The sequence below is a fragment of the Eucyclogobius newberryi genome, unplaced genomic scaffold (assembly GCF_026437365.1).
Source record: "Eucyclogobius newberryi isolate DKJ021-1_F unplaced genomic scaffold, fEucNew1.0.hap1 SCAF_15, whole genome shotgun sequence".
Classification (NCBI taxonomy): Eukaryota; Metazoa; Chordata; class Actinopteri; order Gobiiformes; family Gobiidae; genus Eucyclogobius; species Eucyclogobius newberryi.
The window spans coordinates 32,428,738-32,452,497 of NW_027315779.1; the positions used below are offsets into that span (position 1 = coordinate 32,428,738).

General features: G+C 46.0%; 1 protein-coding gene across 3 annotated transcripts in view; it reads right to left on the reverse strand.

Annotated features, from left to right (window-relative positions):
• Nucleotides 1-4,704: 4,704 nt before the first annotated feature.
• The window catches only part of mybbp1a (MYB binding protein (P160) 1a), a 36,715-nt gene continuing 17,659 nt past the window's right edge, over nucleotides 4,705-23,760 (reverse strand). The window contains exons 13-27 of one of the 3 annotated variants that reach the window (XM_072446981.1): nucleotides 22,636-22,744; nucleotides 22,460-22,544; nucleotides 21,978-22,132; nucleotides 21,631-21,735; nucleotides 19,682-19,843; nucleotides 18,996-19,169; nucleotides 17,396-17,553; nucleotides 12,278-12,412; nucleotides 12,114-12,189; nucleotides 9,701-9,832; nucleotides 6,967-7,035; nucleotides 5,894-6,007; nucleotides 5,682-5,780; nucleotides 5,461-5,585; nucleotides 4,705-5,377 (exon numbers count right to left, since the gene is read on the reverse strand). In XM_072446981.1, coding sequence (XP_072303082.1) covers nucleotides 5,047-5,377; nucleotides 5,461-5,585; nucleotides 5,682-5,780; nucleotides 5,894-6,007; nucleotides 6,967-7,035; nucleotides 9,701-9,832; nucleotides 12,114-12,189; nucleotides 12,278-12,412; nucleotides 17,396-17,553; nucleotides 18,996-19,169; nucleotides 19,682-19,843; nucleotides 21,631-21,735; nucleotides 21,978-22,132; nucleotides 22,460-22,544; nucleotides 22,636-22,744 — 2,029 coding nt within the window. In that variant the 3' untranslated portion in view covers nucleotides 4,705-5,046. Of the gene's footprint in view, nucleotides 5,378-5,456; nucleotides 5,586-5,681; nucleotides 5,781-5,893; nucleotides 6,008-6,966; nucleotides 7,036-9,700; nucleotides 9,833-12,113; nucleotides 12,190-12,277; nucleotides 12,413-17,395; nucleotides 17,554-18,995; nucleotides 19,170-19,681; nucleotides 19,844-21,624; nucleotides 21,736-21,977; nucleotides 22,133-22,459; nucleotides 22,545-22,635; nucleotides 22,745-23,760 lie in introns of all 3 variants that reach the window. The other 2 variants (XM_072446980.1, XM_072446982.1) reach the window with 2 other exon arrangements.

Below are 23,760 nucleotides of genomic sequence, written 5' to 3' on the forward strand. Positions count from 1 at the left end.
CTATAGGATTTAGGTCTGAGACTGGCGAGGCCCCTCCAGAACCTTGATCTGCTTCTTATGGAGCCACTCCTTGGTTCTCCTGGCTGTTTGCTTCAGGTCATTGTCCCATCTTCAACGCTCTGACTGAGGGAAGGAGGTTGTTGCCCAAAATCTCACAATACTCTTCATTCTCTCCTTGTTACAGAGCAGTCTTCCTGTGCAGAAAAGCACGATGAAGCATGATGTTTCCACCCCCATGCTTCACAGTTGGGATGGTGTTCTTGGGATGATAATCATCCTTCTTCTTCCTCCAAACAAGGCACACAACCTGCACATGTGCTGACTTAAGGGGAACCTTCCATGCAATTCATGATTTTAAGCATGACGGTATAGTGGATCACCAATCGTAACCTTGGAAACTGTGGTCCTGCTCTCTTCACGTCATTGATCAGCTCCTTCCATGTAGTTCTGGGCTGATTCCTCACCTGTCTTATAATCCTTAAAACCCCATGAGGTGAGATCTTGCATGGAACCCCTTTAGCCTCTTCCATTTTCTTACAATTGCTCCAACAGTTGATCTTTTTTCAACAAGCTGCTTGCCAATTGCCCTGTTGAGGTCCACAATTTTGTCTCTGGTGTCTTTTGACAGCTCTTTAGTCTTATCCATGGCAGTAAGTGGAGTTTGACTGATTGCGGGATGGACAGGTGTCTTTATGCTACTAAGTAGAGTGGACTTTTTAAAGGCGGACGGAGAGGTCTTTGAGAGCTAGAATGTTTGCTGATTGATGAGATAAGATAAGCCTTTATTGGTCCACACAGTGGGGAAATTTCAGTGTTACAACGCACAAGTAGGTACAGAAGTGAGAGAACAGATAACTTATAGAAGACTCTTGTAAAAAACCTCATATTCTTAATAAAAGTAAAAAAAGAAAATAAGAAAATAGTAACACTCTTATTTACAGCAGTTGTATGGACAGGGAATATTGCACCAATATGATTGACATTATGTAAGAGTATTGCACATAGATATGACAGTATTGCACATGGGTATGACAGTGTTTGTTGTAGAGTCTGACAGCAGCAGAAGGAAAGACCTGTGAAACGTCTCCTTCACACAGCGAGGGTGGATCAGTCACTGAAGCTGCTCTCCAGAGTGGACAGAGTGTCCTGCAGGGGGCGACACTCATGGTCCAGCATAGATGTGAGTTTCGCCAGGACCCTTTTGTCCCCCACCTCCTGCACCGAGTCCAGAGGACAACCCAGGACGAAGCTGGACTTCTTGATGATCTTGTAATTGACTCTGGCTCTTCCTGTACAGTCTGTGTTATGAGTCCAGTCCAGTTTGTGGTTCAGATGAACACCCAGGTACTTGTATGAGTCACTCTCTCAATGTCCCGTCCCTGGATGTTCACTGGTGAGGGGGCAGTGGAGTGGCCTCTGTGGAAGACCACCACCATCTCCTTGGTCTTCCCCGCGTTGATGAGGAGGTGGTTCCGCTGACATCAGTCCACAAAGTCCTGCTCCAGTCCTCTGTACTCCGCATCGACGTCGTCCGTGATGAGTCCGATGATGCAGAGTCGTCAGAGAACTTCTGCAGGACACAGTTGTCTGTGTCGTGTCTGAAGTCTGCAGTGTAAAGGGTGAAGAGAAAGGGCGCAAGGACGGTGCCCTGGGGCGCCCCCACACTGCAGGTACCCCACACTGCAGGTACCCCACACTGCAGGTCCCCCACACTGCAGGTCCCCCACACTGCAGGTCCGAGTGTCAGACACACAGTCCCAGGCTCTCACAAACTGGGGTCGGTCTGTGAGGTAGTCCAGGATCCACTATGCAGGTCGTACTCCACACCAGCCGCGGACACATTCCGAACCCCCGGAAGCCCAAGTCAGGACCCGTTGTGCAATCCTGAACAGGGTCACCGACCAGTGTGGTTTTTATGTGAAATATCACACTGGTGTTGTCGGACCGTACCATGACATGACGGCCGCGCAGGTGTGGCAAGAAAAGGCGCAGCGCTAGCTCGACAGCCAAGAACTCCAGCACATTGATGTGCAGCCTGCTCTGCCTCTGGGACCATGACCCTTGCACCATCCGTGCCTGCCGTGTCGCACCCCTGCCTAGGAGGGATACGTTGGTGTACACAACCTCCTGTCTGGAAGGAAGAGGCCCCAGAGGAACGCCGTGCGTCAAAGGCCTCGTTCCGCCACCTGCATAGAGACCCCCGGCATTGGGGAGATACGGGTAGCCGCTGCCGCCTGTGATCCTGACGTGTGGGGTTCAGGTGTAGGCTGTTGAGCCACATCTGAAGGGGGCGCAAAGACAGCAGCCCCAGAGGCTTAGGAACAAGACGTAGGGAAGAGAATTCCCCTGTCAAAAGTCCCGCAACATTCCCAAAATATCGTCCACCCGCTTGGGCGAAGGGCGTGCAGTCACTGTATGGGAGTCGAGGACCATGCCGAGGAAAGTTGCTACTTGTGACGGCACAAGGTGGCTCTTTGCCAAGTTCATCCGCAACGCCAAGTTGGCCACGTGCCTGAGCACAGTCTCTGTATCTTGAAGCGCCTGCTCGTGGCTGGGAGCACAAATGAACCAGTCGTCCAGATAGGGCAGAATCCGCAACCCCTGGGCCTGCAAGGGGGACAAGGCTGCAGCGAATGGCTGAATGGCAGGACCCTGAACCGGAAAGCAAAGCGGAGAAACTTCCAATGTGGCGGTGCAATGGGGACATGAAAATATGCATCCTTCAGGTCTACTGTTGTGAACCAGTCGCCTGGGGAGATCGCCTGGAGCACTTGTCTGACCGCCAACATCTTGAAGGGGAGCACCTTTAAAAACATATTTAGACGCCTGAGGTCCAGAACTGGGCGTAAATCGCCTGTCTTCTTGGGTACTAAAAAATGTCGGGAATAAAAGCCCCCTGGATCCAGCAGGGGGTCCACAGGAACTATCGCCCCCTTGTCCAGCAAGGTGCGAATCTCCTGAGAGAGCGCCTACACCTTGGCAGGATCCTGAATAACAGTCATTCGGATCCGGCCAGGAACAGGAGGCCGGCGGCGGAACTGCAGACAATACCCTTCGGACAGCGTGGCCAGCACCCAAATATCTGGGGAGTGAGCCGTCCAGTACTCCAGCTGTACAGGGGAAAAATGTCCTACCGCCGGCCCTGTAACCTCACCTGGAGGCCCCTCGACCCCCCACGGGCTTGTGGGGGCGACGGCCGGGTTGTGAGGAACGGGACACACGGGACGGACGAAACCCAAACCTTGGGGACTGTTGCAAGTCCGAGCCAAGAACAGGGGAGTGAATGGGCGGTGGGGTGTACCTCCGTGAAGAAACGGGAGGGGCAGCCTGAGTCAGTCGATGAGACCCCCGCCTATAAAGCCCCGCCAACTGTTGCCATGTACGGCAAGCCTGGGCCGTGTGCTCTAGAGCCTCCAGGGCGGCCGGGCCAAATAGTTCCCCAGGAAGAACTGGAACACCCCTCAAGATCTTCCTACTGGCCTCAGAGAGCGGAGACTGTGCCAGCCATACTTGGCTAATGTAGAGAGCAGACGCCCTAGTTCCCTTGACATGAGGGCGAAAGCCAGCAAGGAGGCATCAACAAGCCCATGTGTTGGTTGGTCCACCGGCACCGTCTCAAGGGAAACAGACAGGCCTAGCATCAAATGAGACAAGGAGTTTCCAATGGAACGCCACTAATGACCCGCTATGTGAAGGAGATGCACAGGATCAGATTGAGCTGAGCACGCCACTAATGACCCAATGTAAACACAAAACCAGATACAGGAACAACCAGGTCGAGCCGAAAACGTCACCGATGGTGTGTAACCGGCTGAAAACAAAGCAGTTCTGAACTAATAACATGAACACGGCTATAGTTAGAACATAAAGCCACGTGGCTGTATCTGTAAACCAGAAACAAACGGCTTTAGCACGGATAAACACAAAACCGATTGTACGGTTCAAATTCAACAAAAATCTACCGAGCGCACGGCTACGGCAAAATGCATTAAAGGGGTACTTACCAGTCGTAGAAAACAACGTAAATATAGAGTGTTTTTTATAAAGTCTGACAGCAGCAGGAAGGAAAGACCTACGGAACCTTTCCTTCACACAGCGAGGGTGGATCAGTCTCTCACTGAAGCTGCTCTCCAGAGCGGACAGAGTGTCCTGCAGGGGGCGACATTCATGGTCCAGCATAGATGTGAATCTAGCCAGGACCCTCCTGTCCCCCACCTCCTGCACCGAGTCCAGAGCACAGCCCAGGACGGAGCTGGACTTCTGGGGGTTGGGGGGGGGACAAAAATGCACCGACACTCAAGGACTGACGTCATGGGGTTCTCTAGGCCATGATTTAATTCTTCCATTTATCTGTATATTTTGCGTGTGCTCTGGTTGCGTTTCTCCTCTGTTCATATATGTTCAAAAAAAGAAAAAGACGTTCGAGGAGCACACAAAGGAGTGCTTAAAACTTTCTATACACATTAACCCAACGGCAAGTAGGTTTTTGTGATACATTCAGAACAATTACAATTTATAATCCAAACTATTAAACATATGATGGATGCAAACTGAATAGTTTACAGATGTGATACATTTAATAAAATGTTAGAACGTATTCCTCTAGATTTCAGAATCAAACAAACATAAGACCACTCAAGTGCAGAAAAATGACTTTATACCCTTATTTGAAATAAAGACATGATTGTTACACATCCACTCTTTTTGAAACATTGAGATGTTTGTCATAAATACACCCAACATTGACATTTTGCAAAATAAAATAAAAAAATAAAACAAAATTCACCTTGTTAATTGTATATTTAGCCCATCCGTGTTACTACATTGGACACAACCTGTGACACGATGGTTCCACAGAGATCGAGAAAGTCAAGCAGCGTCTTTTTTATTGTCATATGAACAGTATATGTTCACAGTGCAGTCAGGCATGTCCCTTATGGCCCTGTCCTGTGTACGCTGCAGTGAACCAGGAGCGGCCCAGAGGGGAGGGGCTGACCCGTAGTGACCCGTAGTCACCCATACTAACCAGCGCTGACCCCTCTGATGTCAGCCGTGGGTTTGGCTCAACACTTTCCCTTTGTCCTTCTTTTTCTTCTGGGGAAGCTTGGTCTTTTTGGTGGGACTGTCCTGGGACGGTGCCGACTCTGCTGGACGTTTCTGTGCCTTGTTCTTGGCTTCCTTGTTCATCTGCTTTTTGTCCCGCTTCTTGTCCTCCTTCTTTGCCTTCTTGGGCTGAATGTTTGCCGTGGTGTCTGTCGTTTCCAGAACGTTGCGTTTCTTACGTTTTTTTGTCTCAGGTAAGAAGCCTTTCTTCTTCTTGGGGGCCGTCTTTGGGTCATCTGCTGGGTTTGGCTTTGTTTTTTCAATTTTGGGTTTCCTGAGAAAAATGACAATCAAAGCCAGCATCCTTTATGAAACCACACAATATGAGTGGAGCAGTGAAAGAGAAAGAGTACCTACATGACTCCAAACCTCTTCATCACGGCCCAGTAAGTGTCCTCCAGGCGGCCCGTCTTGTTGAAGCTGGTGGTGCTGCTCAGGTCCTGCAGTGACGCCTGGAGCAGCTCCAGGGACAGAGGCAGCTTCTGATGAACACAAACAGGAGTGAAGGAAGGAAGAGGGCCGAAGTTCTACCACATTGTGTTGTTGCATTAGAGCCATCTGTGGGCGGGGCTACACACCAGTCTGTGGGCGTGTCCCAGCACACACTGGCACAGCTCTAGGACTTGCTGCAGCTTGTCTTTTAGCGCCCTCTGCTGGGAGCCACACTGCTGCACGCTCTGGAAAACACGGTCCGTTTGTGAGATACACATAGGAGAGGGGCGGAGATGAGGGGCACGTATGTGTGGGGGCGTGTGTGTGGGGCATGAGGGGGCGTGTGTGGGGTGCTCACCAACACAAGCTCACTGGTGACTCGGGTGCACAGCTGGATCAAGGGCTCTCCGCTCAGCAGCAGTTGCACCTCTCGGCTTTGCAGCGCTCGCAGAACCAGCACACACGCCTGGCCCTGCACAACAGCACAAACGGGCACAAACGGGCACAAACGGGCACAAACGGTCACAAACGGTCACAAACGGTCACACATCCAAATGCAGGGACGACGAGACAAAATATGGACAGGGCCAATACAGGTTTCATCTTTTGATGCAAGAGAGCAGCGGAGGAGGGGCCCTCACACGTTTACAGCAGGTTTAGAACGAGTCACGGCTTAGGCCTCTTGCACAAGCCCCTCCCCCGTCCCTCCCCTTTGAGTCTTAACTTTTAAACTTGCTCCGCTCTTGACTCATTTGGCAATATTTGACATATCTGAAAAATATGAAAAGAGAAAGTGTGTGCATTCGGTTCCTTTAGGCTTCGATCCCATGCACTTTGTGTTAAATGTGAAACATAATTAGCAGTACGAGTCAGCACCGTGCAGAAAGCAGCCTGTATGTGACGGTCGTGGACCTGCAGTTGTAAAAACGATCTGCAGTGGTAAAAACGATCTGCAGTGGTGAGAACGTAAGTGCCTCCTCTCCTTGAAATGCCTCATTCAGGCGGAGCACCAATTCTGCGCTGTCCCACTGCAGACAGGTGACTGACAGTCAGTCAGTGAATGACGCTTAAAATAAAGGGAGTATCTACAGAGCCGCGGCGCGCGGCCGAAACTGCATGGGCTTTTAGTGCTGCGGCTCCTGCAACTGCAGGGCTCTTTTAGCTGTTGATGTGCTGACCACTGGGACAGTAGTGACCAGGGTACAAGCAGAACTTTAAAAAAGTGTTACCGGTATTTGAACAAGCTGCAATACAAATAAACGCAAAGGTCACAGGGTTTTCATGACTCTTTTGAGTCCATTTCTTATGTTTTGGTTATTAAACACTGCATTGGCATTAGAAACGGGTGGGTAAAAGTATAGATGTCTGGAAGGCACAGCTCCGATTACGTAGAAAAGAAATGAGCCTACAAAGAACAGAGCTGGGTGGTACCTGCTGGTGCTCTCGGACGCCTGCAGTGATGTTCTGTACAGCAGTGTCCAGGAGGTCCACACACAGCACCTGCAACAGACGCACCTCAGTGAGACCCAGCACTGATACATCACATAAACAGGACAACATTGGACTTTTACTAAATAGTTTTAGAATTATAAAATAATGGTTCATTACCATGTGGTCTTATACAAGTTTAGAAAAAGCTGATTTAAGTTTATTATTGATGACTAGGTCCAAACGAATGGAACAAATACTACAAATACTCCCATATTTAAGGATTTATTACAAAACGACAAACACAAGATAACATAAGACAATCTTTACACATAATGAGCCAAATACAAAGACAACAAAACAAAGCTTTAATAATACCAAGCTGTTGAAGGCAATACAAATGAGTCACGTGGTTAGTTTACTAAAAAGCCTTCTATTTTCTGGCGTTAGTTTGCACGTTCTCCTCGTAATTTTCAGCTGTTGTCTGGATACAAACTGAATAAAAGGGAACAGAATCCCTCAAATATTTAAATTTGACTTAGACATAAGTATGAAAAAAGATTAAAGTATTGAAACTATAAAAATGAATGTTTTGCTCAGATGTCTTTATCTGTTCCTGAGTGGAATAAAACAATCGAGATATTTATGGCACGGAAGGAAACCCTGTATCAGATTTAAAACACGACATTTATCAAAAGAGTTTATGTTAAGGCCGTTCTGGCAGAGGAGACGCTTGAGTCATTTGGAGGTGGTTAAGAATCCCGGGGTCAAATCTGTTCCTACAACATTTAAGGAGCTGATCAAGACAAACTAAAAAAAGATGTTAAAATCTTAAAGTGGTTGGCTTATGGCCAAATTTGACATCAAACAGCATAGACCTGAGGTTTAAGCTCTTTTTACAGATTATAAAAGCTTGAAAAGCTGATATGTTCAAAGACTCCTTTGACAAACGAAGAGGGAAAAGTATGTATATTTGACAGCCTTTCTGTGTGGAGTTTGCATGTTTTCCCCATGTCTGCATAGGGTTCCTCCGGGTACTCCGCTTTCCCCTTCCACCCCTCAGGGGCCAGGACTCTCCTGAAAAAGATGCTACATCTCAGTGGGACTTTGTTGGTTAAATAAAAAGGTCAATGTATATGTAAACCGCAAACCCTCCTATAAAACGGGCCCTTACACTCCGTTTGTCCTGAACCCGCGAGCTCTGACATCACATGCAGAGACATGACGCCCTGTGTGAACTGCAATCAGGCGCATGATTACTGTTGTCAGGCCCAGTAACTGCAGAGTGTGTGGGCTTTGGGGTGGTGAGGAGGCGATTGGTCTTGTTGGTTCAGTAGCGACAGATGAAAGGCTAAGTTGTGTTTTTAGCATCCGTTGCTCGGTGCTCGGTCATCCTGGGCGTGTCCGGGTGGCCTTGGTGCTCGGTCATCCTGGGCGTGTCCGGGTGGCCTTGGTGCTCGGTCATCCTGGGCGTGTCCGGGTGGCCTCGGTGCTGGGTCATCCTGGGCGTGTCCGGGTGGCCTTGGTGCTCAGTGCTGGGTCATCCTGGGCGTGTCCGGGTGGCCTTGGTGCTCGGTGCTGGGTCATCCTGGGCGTGTCCGGGTGGCCTTGGTGCTCGGTCATCCTGGGCGTGTCCGGGTGGCCTTGGTGCTCGGTCATCCTGGGCGTGTCCGGGTGGCCTCGGTGCTGGGTCATCCTGGGCGTGTCCGGGTGGCCTTGGTGCTCAGTGCTGGGTCATCCTGGGCGTGTCCGGGTGGCCTTGGTGCTCGGTGCTGGGTCATCCTGGGCGTGTCCGGGTGGCCTTGGTGCTCGGTGCTGGGTCATCCTGGGCGTGTCCGGGTGGCCTTGGTGCTCGGTGCTGGGTCATCCTGAGCGTGTTTGGGTGGAGCTCTGCTGGCAGGATGTCTCCTCTTCTACATGAACCGACTCGTTCTTCATGTTAATATTGTGCAAAGTGATGCTTATGTTGTGAGAACATGGACAATGTGGAACTGGTGAACTCTGAGCCTTCTTAACCAGAGAATGATGGACAAATAGAAACACTAGCATTTTCTGTCTCCTGCAGGACACTCTGGAGAGCAGCTTCAGTGAGAGACTGATCCACCCTCGCTGTGTGAAGGAAAGGTTTCGCAGGTCTTTCCTTCCTACTGCTGTCAGACTTTATAACAAACACTGTTAGTCCTGAACATGTGCAATACTGACCTAACCATGTGCAATTCCGTCATATTCATGTGCAATCCATGTGCCGTCGTGACACATTTTCATGTGCAATTACTGTTGTGATCACATGCAATGGTATTTATGTATTTATTTTTATCTTTATTATTTTACCCCTCCATCCCTTGTTGGAGTTTTTTTTTATCTTCTACTGAAAGTGCTTTTCAAACTTCCTATAAGTGATCTGTTCTTTTCTTCTGTATCTGCCTGCGTTGCATCAATGAAATTTCCCCATGTGGGACAATAAAGGATTATCTTATCTTAACTTGTATTCTGTATCCTAGTCTCTTTCCAATGATAATGTCCAATTTAACTTGTGCGACCTAAACTGCGCAGGGTACAATGTTATTAGAGAATCTCTGTCCCTTATAGTGTGGCATTGTTGCACCTGTATAAAGTGATAGATAAATAAGGAAGTTTCACAACTACCAAGAGCATGGATTAAAGCTCAGAAATGTCCATTTAGCATCAAATGTGTTGTCTAAAATCAAAGCATATGGTGAGAGCAGAAGGCACTGACCGGGAAGCGCGTGAAGAGGTCAGAGAACATCTGTGAGGTGAGCGGGCTCCTTCTCCGGCTGAAAAAGGAGGCAAGGGCCGCTCTGAACAGGGAGGACACACGCAGCACGTCCACATGACCCATGAAGCGCACCTGAAAGAGGCAAAATATGAATTCAATTAAACATTGATGAACAAAGCAATATTGTAATGCAAATTTGATTTCACTTGGTGTCTCTTTATCACATGTAGATTATGACCCGTCCTAGAGCAAGCCTCCCCTAAAAGATGCATTTGGAGGTCCGTTGTGCGCTTGGATAACATCCCTCTCTCAATGAGAAGCAAGATGTGAGCGCTGGGGTCAAGATCTGGGATTGAGAGTGGTTTCGGGCAGCTTTAGATGTTGGAATGCACTTTTTATAGCGCATGTCTATTTTTAACTTCACTTACCCATTTTTAATATCCGGTAGCTATTCATCATCCATTGTTTTGTATTCATTGTTTAGTGTCTGATGTTTGTGTTGCATGAATCACCAGGACAAGTTGACAAATGGCAATAAACCTTATTCTGATTCTCACGTCTGGAGCTATAAACGTGAATTTTAATCTGCTGATTCCATAATTAAGTTGTATGCTCTTCTCCCAGTTGCTTCCTCCAGCGCAGGTTCTCGGTTCATATGGAAAGGAGTTCTTGTTTATGTCGAATGTGTCAGAAAACACTGATCTAGCGAGCGCTCCGGTGCTTTGATCATGGCCTTAGGTTTGGACTTACTTCTCTGGGGAACTCTTGGAGTAAATGGACAAAAGGCAGATCTTGGCACATGAATGACTTTCACCTTCACTTCTACTCCTTACACGCCTTAGCTTGGTGGTTTGTGGAGGCACAACATTTGTAGCATACGATATTCTTCTTGAGATAGACCCTGTGCTTCTCGAGGGGCATCGCTCGGAAAACTCTGCATTTTTTGAGTGCATGAGGTTTTTTGTGGATAGGACATTCTTTGTTTGGGTCCTCAATGTTCATGTGAGATGGTTTTGGCTCAGTGCTGATTACTTTGGTCAGTTTATGACTGAGATGGGTTCTTTTTTTAGCCTGCCTTTCCTGATATCTGTTCATCTTGTAGGAGCAGGAGGTGGCTGCACGGAATGCCTAGAGCTGGGGTTATTGTGCATTATTGCTTCTCTGCTGATGAAGGTCACAAATGTAAATAATGGTGGAAATGACACAATGTTCCTCTATGTATTTAGACCCACAGGTCATCCACTTGTCTTGAATTCCAAATGGCAGTTGGATGACAGTGGATCACCACTGGTTGAATGCCTCTTGCTGTGTGGAGGTACAGCAGGCCTGGGACGTGCCCTTCGCTCTTTGCGTATTCAATCTCCAAAAGCAGATCCTGCAGTTCTCTTAAGAGATGTGGATCTTTGAGATTTTTAGAAAATTTTCCAATATTTCAATGTGACAAAGCTAAAGCTCCATCTAAAGCTTCGAGGGAGCAATAGCACTATTTGCGTCTTTCCCAGACGTTAGCCAGTCCTTCAGAGGGATGGTTTGTATATCGGTGGAATGTAAACAGCGGCCAGAATGAATGAGGAAAACTCATGTGGAGAGTAGAATGTTTGCAGTTGATGAAAATATATTCCAGATCAGGAGAGCAGTCTTTGGAGATTACTGTCACATCTGAAGACCAGGCGTTGTTGATGTAGAAACAGACTTCTCCGCCCCGTGTTTTCCCCCCGGAGAGAAACCTTTGTCGGAGTGGAGCTGCACAGCGCAGTCCAGGACCGAGTCGCTGAGGCACGTCTCCATGAAGCACAAAACAAGAGATGAAAAGTCTCAGTTTCGTCTCATTAGCAGCGCCAGTTCATCCAATTTGTTGGAGAGTGAGTTCACGTTAAGAGGAAAATCTCAGGTAAGAGCATACACGCTTGTTTCCCTCGTCCGCGGAGTCTCAATGTTTGGCCAAAAGAAGGACTAAATATGGAGTAATGGCTAAAAAAACTGGGACTAGATCCTACGAGTTGTGATTCTGATGGATAAGAACTCTACACGAGGGCATCTGTCTGCGAGAGATTTATGACTCATGCAAAGCAGGAATTACTTCAAGAAGACACAAGCAACATGTGTCCCCGTGTTCCCGTTTTTGATCAAAGACCTATTTTGTCTATTTATTCTCCATCAGGGTGAACACAAGCAGCGTCACCTTAGCTTCATGTTCGTCAAATTTAGTAAAAATCTTAGAATTATGGGCATTTTGCATTCTAAACAGCGAATAAATTAATCAAAAGAATAATTTAGTTGCTTCTCGTTTTTGGTGTAAAATGTTTGGAAACATGTCAAGGGTATAACAGTCTCTTAACTAATTTCTGATATAAACTAAACGATTATAAACTATTCAACTAAAAAGGACAAGCTGAAGCAGTGTGGTCCTTACGCTGTCTGCCGTGTACTCATCGGGGCCTTTCGATGGAGCGGTTCCTCGCAGCACTTTGACCAGGTACAGGCACGCACTGCACCACAACAGCAAACAGGTTAAACTACAGACACTTTGATAGGTGTGTAGCAGCTTTTTATAGTTCTTGGATTGTAAGCAGGTACCTGAAGTAGTAGAGGGCCACAGAGGAGTCGTGGAGCTTGAGGGCCTTGTTCAGCAGCGTCTCCATCAGCTCGTGCAGCTCTGGGGCCCGGTCCTCTACCGAGCGACAGTACACTTTGGCCCGGAACAACTCGTTTCTATGTCAAAGAAGGTGATCAGAACAAAAGGGTCACAATGATTACTACGTGCATCCTCGAGGTCCTGCTGACCATGTCGTTTAGACCAGTGTCACCACCTAGGATGGATTTCAGGTTTGAAAAGGTTAAATTCAATAGAATTTATATACAAAATATTTTTATACTACATTATGATCTTAGAGTATTTTAGAAGATTTTGGAACAGTATGATTAAATGAATATTGTAATTGTAATAATTGAGATCTTGACTTGAAGAGACTGTATTTGTCAAGTAGATTAAACTACTGTAACAGTCTCTCCAAACGAGCTGGCTCGAGGACCCGAGCAGCAGCGTTCTGGATGTACTGTAGCTGTTTTACAGCTCGTTTGGAGAGGCCAGTGAGCAGGCCGTTACAGTAGTCTAATCTACTGGAGACAAACGCATGGATAAGTCTCTCTAAATCTGGTTTTGACACTATATTTTTGATTTTGGCAATGTTTTTTAGATGGTAAAAAGCTGCTGATGTTATTGATTTGACGTGGCTATTAAAGTTCAAGTCTGAGTCCATTATTACCCCCAGATTTCTAACTTGGTTTGTAGGTTTTAGAGCGAGACTCTGGAGGTGACCGCTAACACTTTCTCTTTGTTTCTGTGGGACAAAAACGATTATTTCAGTCTTGTCTGAGTTCAGCTGGAGAAAGTTGTTTTGCATCCACAAACTGATCTGTTGGATGCAGTGACAGAGTGAATCTACTGGTCCATAGTCACCTGCCGATAGTGAAACATAGATCTGAGTGTCGTCTGCATAATTGTGATAGGACACATTTTCACTGCGTATCAACTGACCTAACGGCAGCATGTAGAGGTTGAACAGAAGGGGACCCAGGACTGACCCTTGAGGCACTCCACAGGTCAGGGTCATGTGGTCTGAGACCGCAGTTTTCAAAGACATTGGGAATGTTCCAGATTGAAGCGACATGTTAACTATGTGAGTGAATGGTGCTAACAAACTGTTCAGCACAGACTTTAGAAATCTGGTGGGTAACACATCAAGGCAGCATGTAGATGAACTCAGACTGGTGATGATCTCATGGACAGTTTTGTCAGTTACTGGTGCAAAGTGAGTTAGCTCTAAGTGTCTTGGTGGTTTTAGGGTAATTGTTTGCATTGTGGGATTTATAGCATTTTTAATGCCCTGCACTTTGTCATTAAAGAATAATGCAAACTCATTACACTTGGATGTGGAAATGAGTTCTAACGGCAGCTGAGCTGGAGGGTTTGTTAATCTGTTTACTGTGGCAAACAGGACACGCGAGTTGTTACTGCAGCTTCCAATTATTTCAGAAAAATATCTTTCCCTAGTTCTACATAAGATTAGGTTGTACATGTTCAGCTTTTCTTTGTAAATCTCTTTTTGAACCTGGAGCTTTGACTTGCGCCATTTCCGTTCGGCCCTGCGGCACTCCCTTTTCTGTGCCCTGACCGAATCATCATTTCTCCACGGCGCCTTCTGCTTATTTAACCATTTTAGCCTTTATAGGGGCGATGGTGTCCAGAACATTCAAAACACTAGATGTAACAGCGTTCAACAAATAATTTACATTAGAACATGACATTTTCAAAGTTTATCATTTCCATAAACAGTGCACCTGTGTCATCACTTATGTGTCTCCTCTGAACAACCGGAGGTTTGGGAGAAACAGACAGGTCAAAGAAGACACAGAAATGATCAGACAGAGCAACATCGATCACATTAACATTTGAAATATTTACCCCCTTTGTAATTATGAGATCTAGAGTGTGTCCTTTGCTGTGGGTGGGGCCTCTCACATGCCGAGTAAGACTGAAGGTTTCAAGGACAGCATCAAGCTCTTTAGCGTTTCTGTCACAAATATTATCAACATGCACATTGAAATCACCTGTAATGACCAAACCATCAAAGTCTGTGCATATGACTGAAAGCATCTCAGTAAAATCATCAATAAAACGTTGGCAGTGCTGGGGAAGCTTGTATAAAACAAGAGAATGGATGGAGACCGTTTTAGCTCCATTTTAAAGGATACATACTCAAATGATGAAAACACCCCAAAAGACAACCTGCGGGTAATTATTTCATCTCTAAAGACAGCACAGACTCCACCCCCTTTTTTGTTTTCTCGTGTTTCAGATTCAAAACTTAAAGTTGGGTGGAGCAGATTCTATCAGAACTACATTTCCTGTGTTTTTGTCAAGCGATGTTTCAGTTAAAAACATAAAATCAAGATTATAAGAAGAAATAAAATTATTAATTAAGAGAGATTTGTTACATAAGGATCTGACATTTAGCACAGCAAGTTTCAGACTAGTTTCAGTGGGACTGGGCTTTATCTTTTCACAGGGAATATGAATCACATTTCTCAGATTGGGCCTGGCTCGCATTTTGTTTTTCCATCTGTGTGATGATGTGACTACAGAAATAGCACTAGGGGGGGCTCTTTTTACATAGGGCCCCGGGTTGGTTTGATTTTTAATGTGACAATAAGTCCCGGCAACGCTGAGACCCAGTGCATCCTAGCTATGGGAGATACCAGGTGAAAGGCGAGGTTGGATGGGTGGTGGGGCTTTTGTAGCCAAGGAGAGTTTGGGACCAGGTGAGAGGCGAGGGGGGATGGGTGGTGGGGCTTTTGTTGGTGTAGTCGGCTTGTGCAGGGAGGAGTTGATACGTATTGACATAGCCTTTGCTATATTGGGCGTGAGTGGAGCCATCTTAATGCCTGATTTGATCAGACTTTCAAAATGGCTGGGAAGGCCCATGGGTGAGAGTGGAGATGAGAAGGAGAATGATGAATCTTTAGTGGGAGTAGATGTTGCAGGGGGAACCCAGGGCTGGTGTGAAGGCAGGGGCGATGACAGGGATGTTGTTGGGCTTGTCACAGATGGGTCCAAGGCCTTTGAAGATTGTTCCTTTGCTGGAGGCGGTGGAGGTGAATGTGGAGCAGCTGGAGCTGAATCCTTTGCTGGTGGTGGTGGAGCAGCTGCTGATGAATCCTTTGGTGGAGGCTGAGGTTGTGGTGCTTTTGATGTTGAAACATTGGCTTGGTCTCTGGCTGATGGAGCAGGAATTCTTCTCTCATTCCTCTCTTCTCTAACTATCTGCTCAGGACCAGTCCAATGCCTCAGAGCGTGGAGCAGGTTCTCTGTCAGCACCCTCACTCCACCTCTGCATAGGTGGGGGCCATTTCTCTCAATGTAGTGTAGTCCTCTAGGGGTACACTCTTTGGACAGCCATGTGTTCAGCTGAAGAAGCCGGCTGAACTTGTTTATCCTCCTGTCGATGTTTGGAAGAGGTCCACTTATGAATGTTTTGATTTCCATTTTATCAAGCACGTCGAATAACTTCAAGAAGTCTTTTTTCAAAACTTCAGTCTGTTCCCGCCGCATGTCCACTGCACCCACGTGCACAATCAGCTGTTTAGCTCCTCCATGCTTAGCCATAATATTTGGAAGGAGTGACGTTATCTCAGAAACAGTGGCGCTTGGAAAAGAATGTGTGTTTATCTTTTCATGCGTCACGTGACTTATTGCGCCGTCCCCAACTAAAACAATCTGCGTGACCTTGGCTCCTGGCACAGATCCTCCTCGCTGTATTTTGGCCACGTCATCTTTCCTTTTTTCATTTAATTCCATCTCTGAAAGTGGTAAAAATCTGTTGGTGAGCTGTATTTTAGGTGACTTCACGTTATCTTTGTATCGTTTAGGCTTTGCTCCAAGTTTGTTCCAAGAAACAGCCTGATCTTTCTGGTTTTTAGACAGTTTTGGAAACGACACAGAGTCACTGCGGTTTAGGTTGAAAGTAGCAGTTTTTCTTGTAAAAAGTATGCTCTTCTTACCATCGGTTGACACAGGAATGGTATCGTGAAGAACTTTTTCAGATTCCAAAAAAAATATCCGTGTTTTCAGCTCATTAATTTCTTGTTGATATTTCCGACAGCGTTCACAGTCTTTCTCCCTTCTTCTCACGGACATGTCGCTGGCGTCAGATATGTCGTTAAAACTGGAAAAATGTTCTTAAAATCCTTGGTTTACTTGAAAAAGTCTAAAGCAAAAATGTTTGGAAGACAAAAACTGATTAAAAAGCAAAATAAATAAGGAAAGCAGCGATAGCAAGCGGGGCGTGTGCACTCTTCGGAAGCACACTTACACACAAGTACCATCACATTCGTCCAGTTCTCAGGTCTCTGCACTGGCTCCCTGTGGCTCAGAGAAGAGACTTTAAAGCAGCTCTGCTTGTGTACAAGTCTCTCCATGGCCTAGCACCAAAGTACATCTCGGACATGTTAGGGCCAGATGAACCATCTCAGACTCTGAGGACCTCAGGGACCGACCTCCTGCTGGTGCCAGAGTCAGGACTAAACATGGACCGGCCTCCTGCTGGTGCCAGAGTCAGGACTAAACCTGGATCGGTCATAATGCTGAAAATGTGTCCTTTAAAGCTCCTGGGTGAGATTAAAATGTGCATCGTGGACCAAGTTAAAAGTGACCCGCCATCACAATGTTTCCTAAAAAGTGGTTATGCCAACTGCGTGGGCTGTGTGGTACCCGAGGGTGTGTGTGGTACCCGAGGGTGTGTGTGGTACCCGAGGGTGTGTGTGGTACCTGAGGGTGTGCGTGGTACGTGGTACCTGAGGGTGTGCGTGGTACCTGAGGGTGTGCGTGGTACCTGAGGGTGTGCGTGGTACCTGAGGGTGTGCGTGGTACCTGAGGGTGTGCGTGGTACCCGAGGGTGTGCGTGGTACCCGAGGGTGTGCGTGGTACCCGAGGGTGTGCGTGGTACCCGAGGGTGTGCGTGGTACCCGAGGGTGTGCGTGGTACCCGAGGGTGTGCGTGGTACCCGAGGGTGTGCGTGGTACCTGAGGGTTTGCGTGGTACCTGAGGGTTTGCGTGGTACCTGAGGGTTTGCGTGGTACCTGAGGGTGTGTGTGGTACCTGAGGATGTGTGTGGTACCTGAGGGTGTGTGTGGTACCTGAGGATGTGTGCAGCCCTGCGGAGGAGGTCCTGCTCGTGCAGTTCTCGGTCGGAGCCCATACACCTCTCGATCAGAGTGAGCAGGGGCTGGACCAGGGACAGCACCAGGGGACTGCTGGACTGACGAGACACAAACACCTCCACCAGGTCCAGAACCTGAGGACAACAGCAATAAAGATTTTGACTCAAGTAGTCAAACTATTATTTCTATGCAATATGGTGTGAAAAGAATTCTAGGTGGAGAATATTTATGAATACATTTTATTATTGATGGAAATCAGAGATTATTATTATTTTTTGATACCGATTTAATAATGCCACTGGGTCACAATAAGTGAGCCCACATAATGGGTGCAGGGGTGCAGGGAGCACTCACGGGACAGCGGTTGAGAATAGTCAGTAACTACGGTGTCGTTGGAGCTAAAGCACTCACGGGGCACCGGAGCTGGTAAAATATAAAACTGAACTGTTGAGCCATCTCGTTATGACTCAGGTTATGACTCAGGTTATGACTCAGGTTATGACTCAGGTTATGACTCAGGTTATGACTCAGGTTATGACTCAGGTTATGACTCAGGTTATGACTCAGGTTATGACTCAGGTTATGACTCAGGTTATGACTCAGGTTATGACTCAGGTTATGACGAGAGATCTTCATTTGTGCGCAATATCCCGGTGCTAAGCACGGTCCTCTGGCGGTCAGGAAGACTTGAAATGAACCTCTTTTTGAGGTCGACTAATGACTTATTTTAGACACTAACCAAATATTCAAGGTTTTTATTTGTCCAAGGGGTTGTTTTTGAAAACTTAACTAGGCTATAAAGTTATTGACTCAGTGACAAAAACAAGTTTCAATTTGCTAGTTTATTGAGATTCTGTATTAATAGATGGCCCTTTAGAGTGTGTTATGGTGAGAGGCGCAGGTGCGTTTTGAGCAATACGTCGGGGGCGTTTGATCATCGGACGCTTTGGACGTGCACCAGAGCGGCGGAGAGAGGGAGGGGGAGAGCCCGAGAGAGCGCGAGAGAGTGCGAGAGAGCGCGAGAGCGAGGGGAGACATGTAGTTCCAGAGCGTAATCTTACCTGTAAATGCTTTATTCTTTACAAATCTGTTTGTTGTTGGGGTGAGCCAAAGGAAAGTTTTAAGCCCCTCCCCCGAGCGTTACCATGGAGATCATCTCACTAATAAATTATATAATGCTTAAAAGAGCTACAATTATAATATAAACGCTTCCTTACTTTTTTTCTGATAATTGTGAATAATCGTAAAATGGTGATATTTCTCCTCACGATAATCGTGACTAAAATGAATATTGTGACATAAGGAAACAAACAAAAGTCACCCAAAAGCTAATAAGAGGAGGAAATATGACAAAGTGTATGTAGCACTTAGCTTCACTGTGACTGAGGTGGAGACGAGGAAAGACCACTGTGTCCACTGTGTCTTTAATGTTGGAAGCGACAGTATGAAGCCAAATAAATTACACATCAATAAAACACTTGTGACCGATTCAGAATTAGCCATGACAGGTGCCAAATGATTGGTACCTGTCAAGTTGACAGGGACGTAAAAATAATGATTTCAAGGCTTGCCGTACCTTGATTTTAAAGTCCCGGATGAGAACTTTCTCCTTCTTGACTTTGGACTTCTCGTCCTTCTTGGCCTGAGTCTTCTTCTTCTGCTCAGAGAAGACCGCAGCCAGGTTCTTGTCCAGCTTCATCATGGCGTCGTCGTCCAGGTCCTCCTCACCACTGCTGTCCTCCTCCTTAGCCTATGTGTGTCAGTCAGGTTTAAGCTCAAAATTCAAACATCAAGAACATTTAAAGGGCATTTGACGAAAACTACATTTCTATCACCTTATTTTAATTCCACATTTTGAAGAATTGCATAATTACTTTATTTTATTCTATTATCATTATTTTATTATCTGATTTTTATCTTTATTTTGTATTTTTATTATCTATGTTATTTTATTCCCCCCCCCTTCATTCCCTATTAAGATAGGAGAGGAGTTTTGTTAAGAGTTTTTTGTTCATAGGAGTTCTATTAAGAGTGTGTTTTGAAACTTCTATACTCTGTCCTTTCCTCCTGTTTCTACTGCGTTGTAACAACGAAATTTCCCCTTGTGTGGATATTAAAGGTTTATCTTATCTTAGGTGGAAACTCCAAATACACCTTAGCAGTGCTAGCTTTGTTAGCTCCCAACTTTTGGCTCGTACTATTCTCAAGTCTCTGTTCCATTTGTTCCAGCCTTAATGCAAATGTTATAAGCGTGAGACTGACCAGAGCGTTCTGCTGCTCCAGGACCTTCATGAGGCGCAGACGGAACTCTGCATCCACCTCCTCCTGGACTTCCTCATTCTCATCTTCATCGTCATCAGCGTCCCCGTCGTCATCAGCATCACCATCGCCTTCTTCTGCATCATCCGAGTCTGAACCCTCATCCTGAGAAACCAACAGAACTACATCAGCACGTCGTCTTCCGGTATATTATACTATATTAAACCAACTAAATACATGTATCAAAATAACATCTTAATTCATTCTACCGCTTGTTCCAGTTAGAGTGACTTTGGGCTAGGACTGGGCATTGCCACGACCCTCGCAATACGATACATATCCAGATACATTTTTGAAAAAAGGGTCTTAAAAATGTACCAAATGGGTCATGTTTTTATTCTGGATAAGAAAATGTATGAAATGTCATGTTTATCCACAAAGCACTTACCTATAACTCCAAGAAATTAAATACAAATACTGTGACTCAGTATCGATCCGTAAACCATTTAAAACAATATTAAATTGTTTTTTAAATAAACGTTATAGTTCATTGTAATAAATAACAAATTGAGTTTCTGCCTTAAAAAAAACACATTTTATTCTTAATTTCACATAAGTTTGTCCCCAAAACAGGAACATTTCACTTCACCAGTCCAAGTGTTCCGTTTGAACATAAAGAATATATAAAGAAAATATATGAAGGGCTAATTAACCAGACTGTAACAGTTACAGTATGAATTCATGTGCGTTTCTGTCACATAACTTAAAATAAGACATTAGTTTGTAAAACATTGTGTGTGGGACAGTGATGCTGGTGTTTGGAGCGGTGGCTCTACATTTTGCATTTTGTCACTTTACGGCGTTGGCTCCGCGTCATCGCGGACTTTGTTTCACATCAGATTATTATAACACGGTCGTGCTCCTCCTGCTGTTTCCATAAATGTATTTGCTGTTTCAAGGCGCTGCAGACGAGCGTGTGGCATGTTTGAAACGTACGAGTGTGACTGGGAAGCAGAGTGTGGAGCGCGGTGACGCGGAAAGGACGCGGGTGCTGGGGCGGGCGGGGCGCGGAACTAGTGGTGGCAGCTCGCGGCACCTGCTCTTTTACACAACAAAACTCTTCCCGGTCGCACCTATAATAGATCCATGAGTCACACTCATGAGTTTAAAACACGCTGCTCTCTCTGTTGTGCTTCAGCTGCTTCAGGAAGAAGCTCCGTGGGAAACAAAAGCGCCACAAGTCGTTCCGAGCGCCACAGATTCACGTGTTTTTAATGAAATATGTAAATTAAACGAAGCATCGAATCAATGAAATAATAAAAGCTTTTTTGTAATCGAATTATTCGATTAACTCGAATAATCGTTACATGGGGTTAAAGGGCTGTAACGATTATTCGAGTTAATCGAATATATATATATAATTTTGACTTTTATTTTTGTGGCCCGTAGGCTTTAAACTGGCTGGAATAGTACTTTTGATCTGCTGTTTGTGCTGCTCCTCTGGCCGAGGTGAGAAGGATTTGGATCAGTTGGATGTATGAAGTTATTAGAGCAGAATGGATTTATAAATAAGAGCTTTGTGGATAAACATGAAGTTTCATACATTTAGTAGAATTTGAGTAAACACATGACCAAATACATTTTTAACACCCTTTTTCCAAAAATGTATCGAGATACGTATTATAATGAGGGAATTGTATCGGAATCTCCTTATAGGGGAGTGAGAGCTCCAACCACGTGCAGTTACTTACACATCTACACAACTCCTCCTCCTCTCTCACCTGCACACACTCCTCCTCCTCCTCTTCTTCTCTCACCTGCACAAACTCCTTCTCCTCTCTCACCTGCACACACTCCTTCTCCTCTCTCACCTGCACACACTCCTTCTCTCTCACCTGCACACACTCCTTCTCTCTCACCTGCACACACTCCTCCTCTTCTCTCACCTGCACATCCTCCTCTTCTTCCTCCTCTTCCTCGCCCTCTCGGCTGAGGCCTGGCTCATCGTCGGTGATGAGGAGGCCGTTGTCCGCCTCCTCTGGCTCTGGCTCCAGGACCTGAGCAGTGAACACACACAGGGTCAGGCAGGAATCTCACCATTCGGTTCAATTCAGGGCCTACGAATTGATTCAACACGATTCGGAATAATGTCATTATTCCCACTTTGGAACAGCAGTGCAGAGTACCCGGCCTTCTTGGAGTCCTTGGGAGGAGTACTGGACAGTGCACCGACCGGGGACTCCGTTGTTCTACTGGGGGACTTCAACGCCCACGTGGGCAATGAGCAGAGGGGACTTACTTTGAGGATGGCGCTGATGGCGGGCTGGGTGACATGAGGGCAGACAGAGGAGAAGACCATCTTGCAGACCTGCCGCATGTGTCTGCTGGGCTGAGACAGAAGCGAGAGGAGCAGCTCCACAAGGACCTCCACCCAGGCGGGCTCCTGGTCCTCTCCTAAAACCAACCACACACTTTGGTGAAAAAAAAAAAAAAAAGTCTAATCTAATGGAATGAAGCAGACATCTCAAAACAGCAGAATTTAGGACATGATCTTATCTCATCTAGTCCAAAGTCTAGTAAATTTGCCCATTTCTAAATTAAGTCAGAATGTGATTTTTTTCCCACCTTCCACATGTCTGTTACAATGTAAGTCCGGTTCTTGGGTGTGGGTGCAGATTGTCATGGATGGTGCATTGTGCTGAAATCGTGGCTCTCTCAAATCCAAAATTCAACAAAATGATGCGATGACCATCATATTCCTCCCTAAATCCCAGTCCTTACCTGGTTTGCTGCGCCGCTTCTTCTTCTGGGCACGCTCCACACAGCTCTGCAGGTCGCAGATTATGTCCAGTAGCTCCTCAGGGGCCTGCAGTACACGGAACACACAGTGTACACACAGGTTGTTTAGACTCTCGCACACATCGAAAAGCAGAATGGTGCACAGAGCAGGGAAGCACCTTGAAGAGGTACATGGCGACCAGCAGGAAGAGCTGCAGAAAAGCCTTGTTCTCCGGGCTCTGAGCTTTCTTCATCTTCTTCCTGAGGCTGGACACTGACACCAGCAGGCTGAGGACACATGCTCCAACTTTACACAGGTTCACACACACCAGCTGAACGAGCTGATGAGGAAGGAAGGAACACACTTGTCCATCCTCAATTTATCAGACAATGAATGGACTGAACAAAGGAAATATGTCTAGTGCAGGGCTGGGTAAATCCTTTTGCTTCAGGCGCTACTTTTTAGTTCTTGCATCCGAGTGTGCCAAGAGATACAGTCACATGATGAGAACATTCTGGACATTCATTTGATTGCAACTTGACCATCTTTATATTGTAGCCTACTTTTAGAGCTCATTCATCCATAATTTAGTTGAAAAGTCACAGATGCTCACATTTGGTCAACAATCTCATATTGTCATGAGATTTTGAGGGCAGTTTGGGAGAAACTTGATTTGCTTTTTACTACTATATTTGCTGCTATAAAATGTTCTTCGCAGGAGGCCAGCTTACTACTAATAATTCTCATTATACGTTCCTAAAACATATTTAGATTACTGAAAGTGTGAGACAAACTCTGCTCCGAGCGGCTCAGTCTGCTAGAGTCACAATTACTGTAATCGTGACTCATTATGAGGGGGAAAATCTCAATAATAAGATTAAACACGATAATAAGCAAAAGAAATGAAATTGTATTGCATCGTATTTTTAAACTTTCCTGAGAGGATTTATTTTATTATAACAATTACCACCTTTGCCTACGATTTAAGACGGCAGATCATATATATATATATATATATATATATATATATAAATGGAGCCTCATTCTGTCTCGTCCCCAGGAGAGCAGCTCGTTTCCCAGGCTGTGCATGCGTGGTTGATATGCCGGTGTGTGTTTAGCGAGTTCCTTCAGTGACAGTACAAAATGACCACAGAGAAAGACTGTTCAAGCTCAGAAGAGACAGAAATCTGCAGAGACGAGAGATGATACGATCTGTCGCACTAATAAACGAATTAACGTGTGGCAGCGGGACTGTCCCATGGGGCTTAGTGTGCACATGTGCACTTTTCAAAAAGGAACCAAC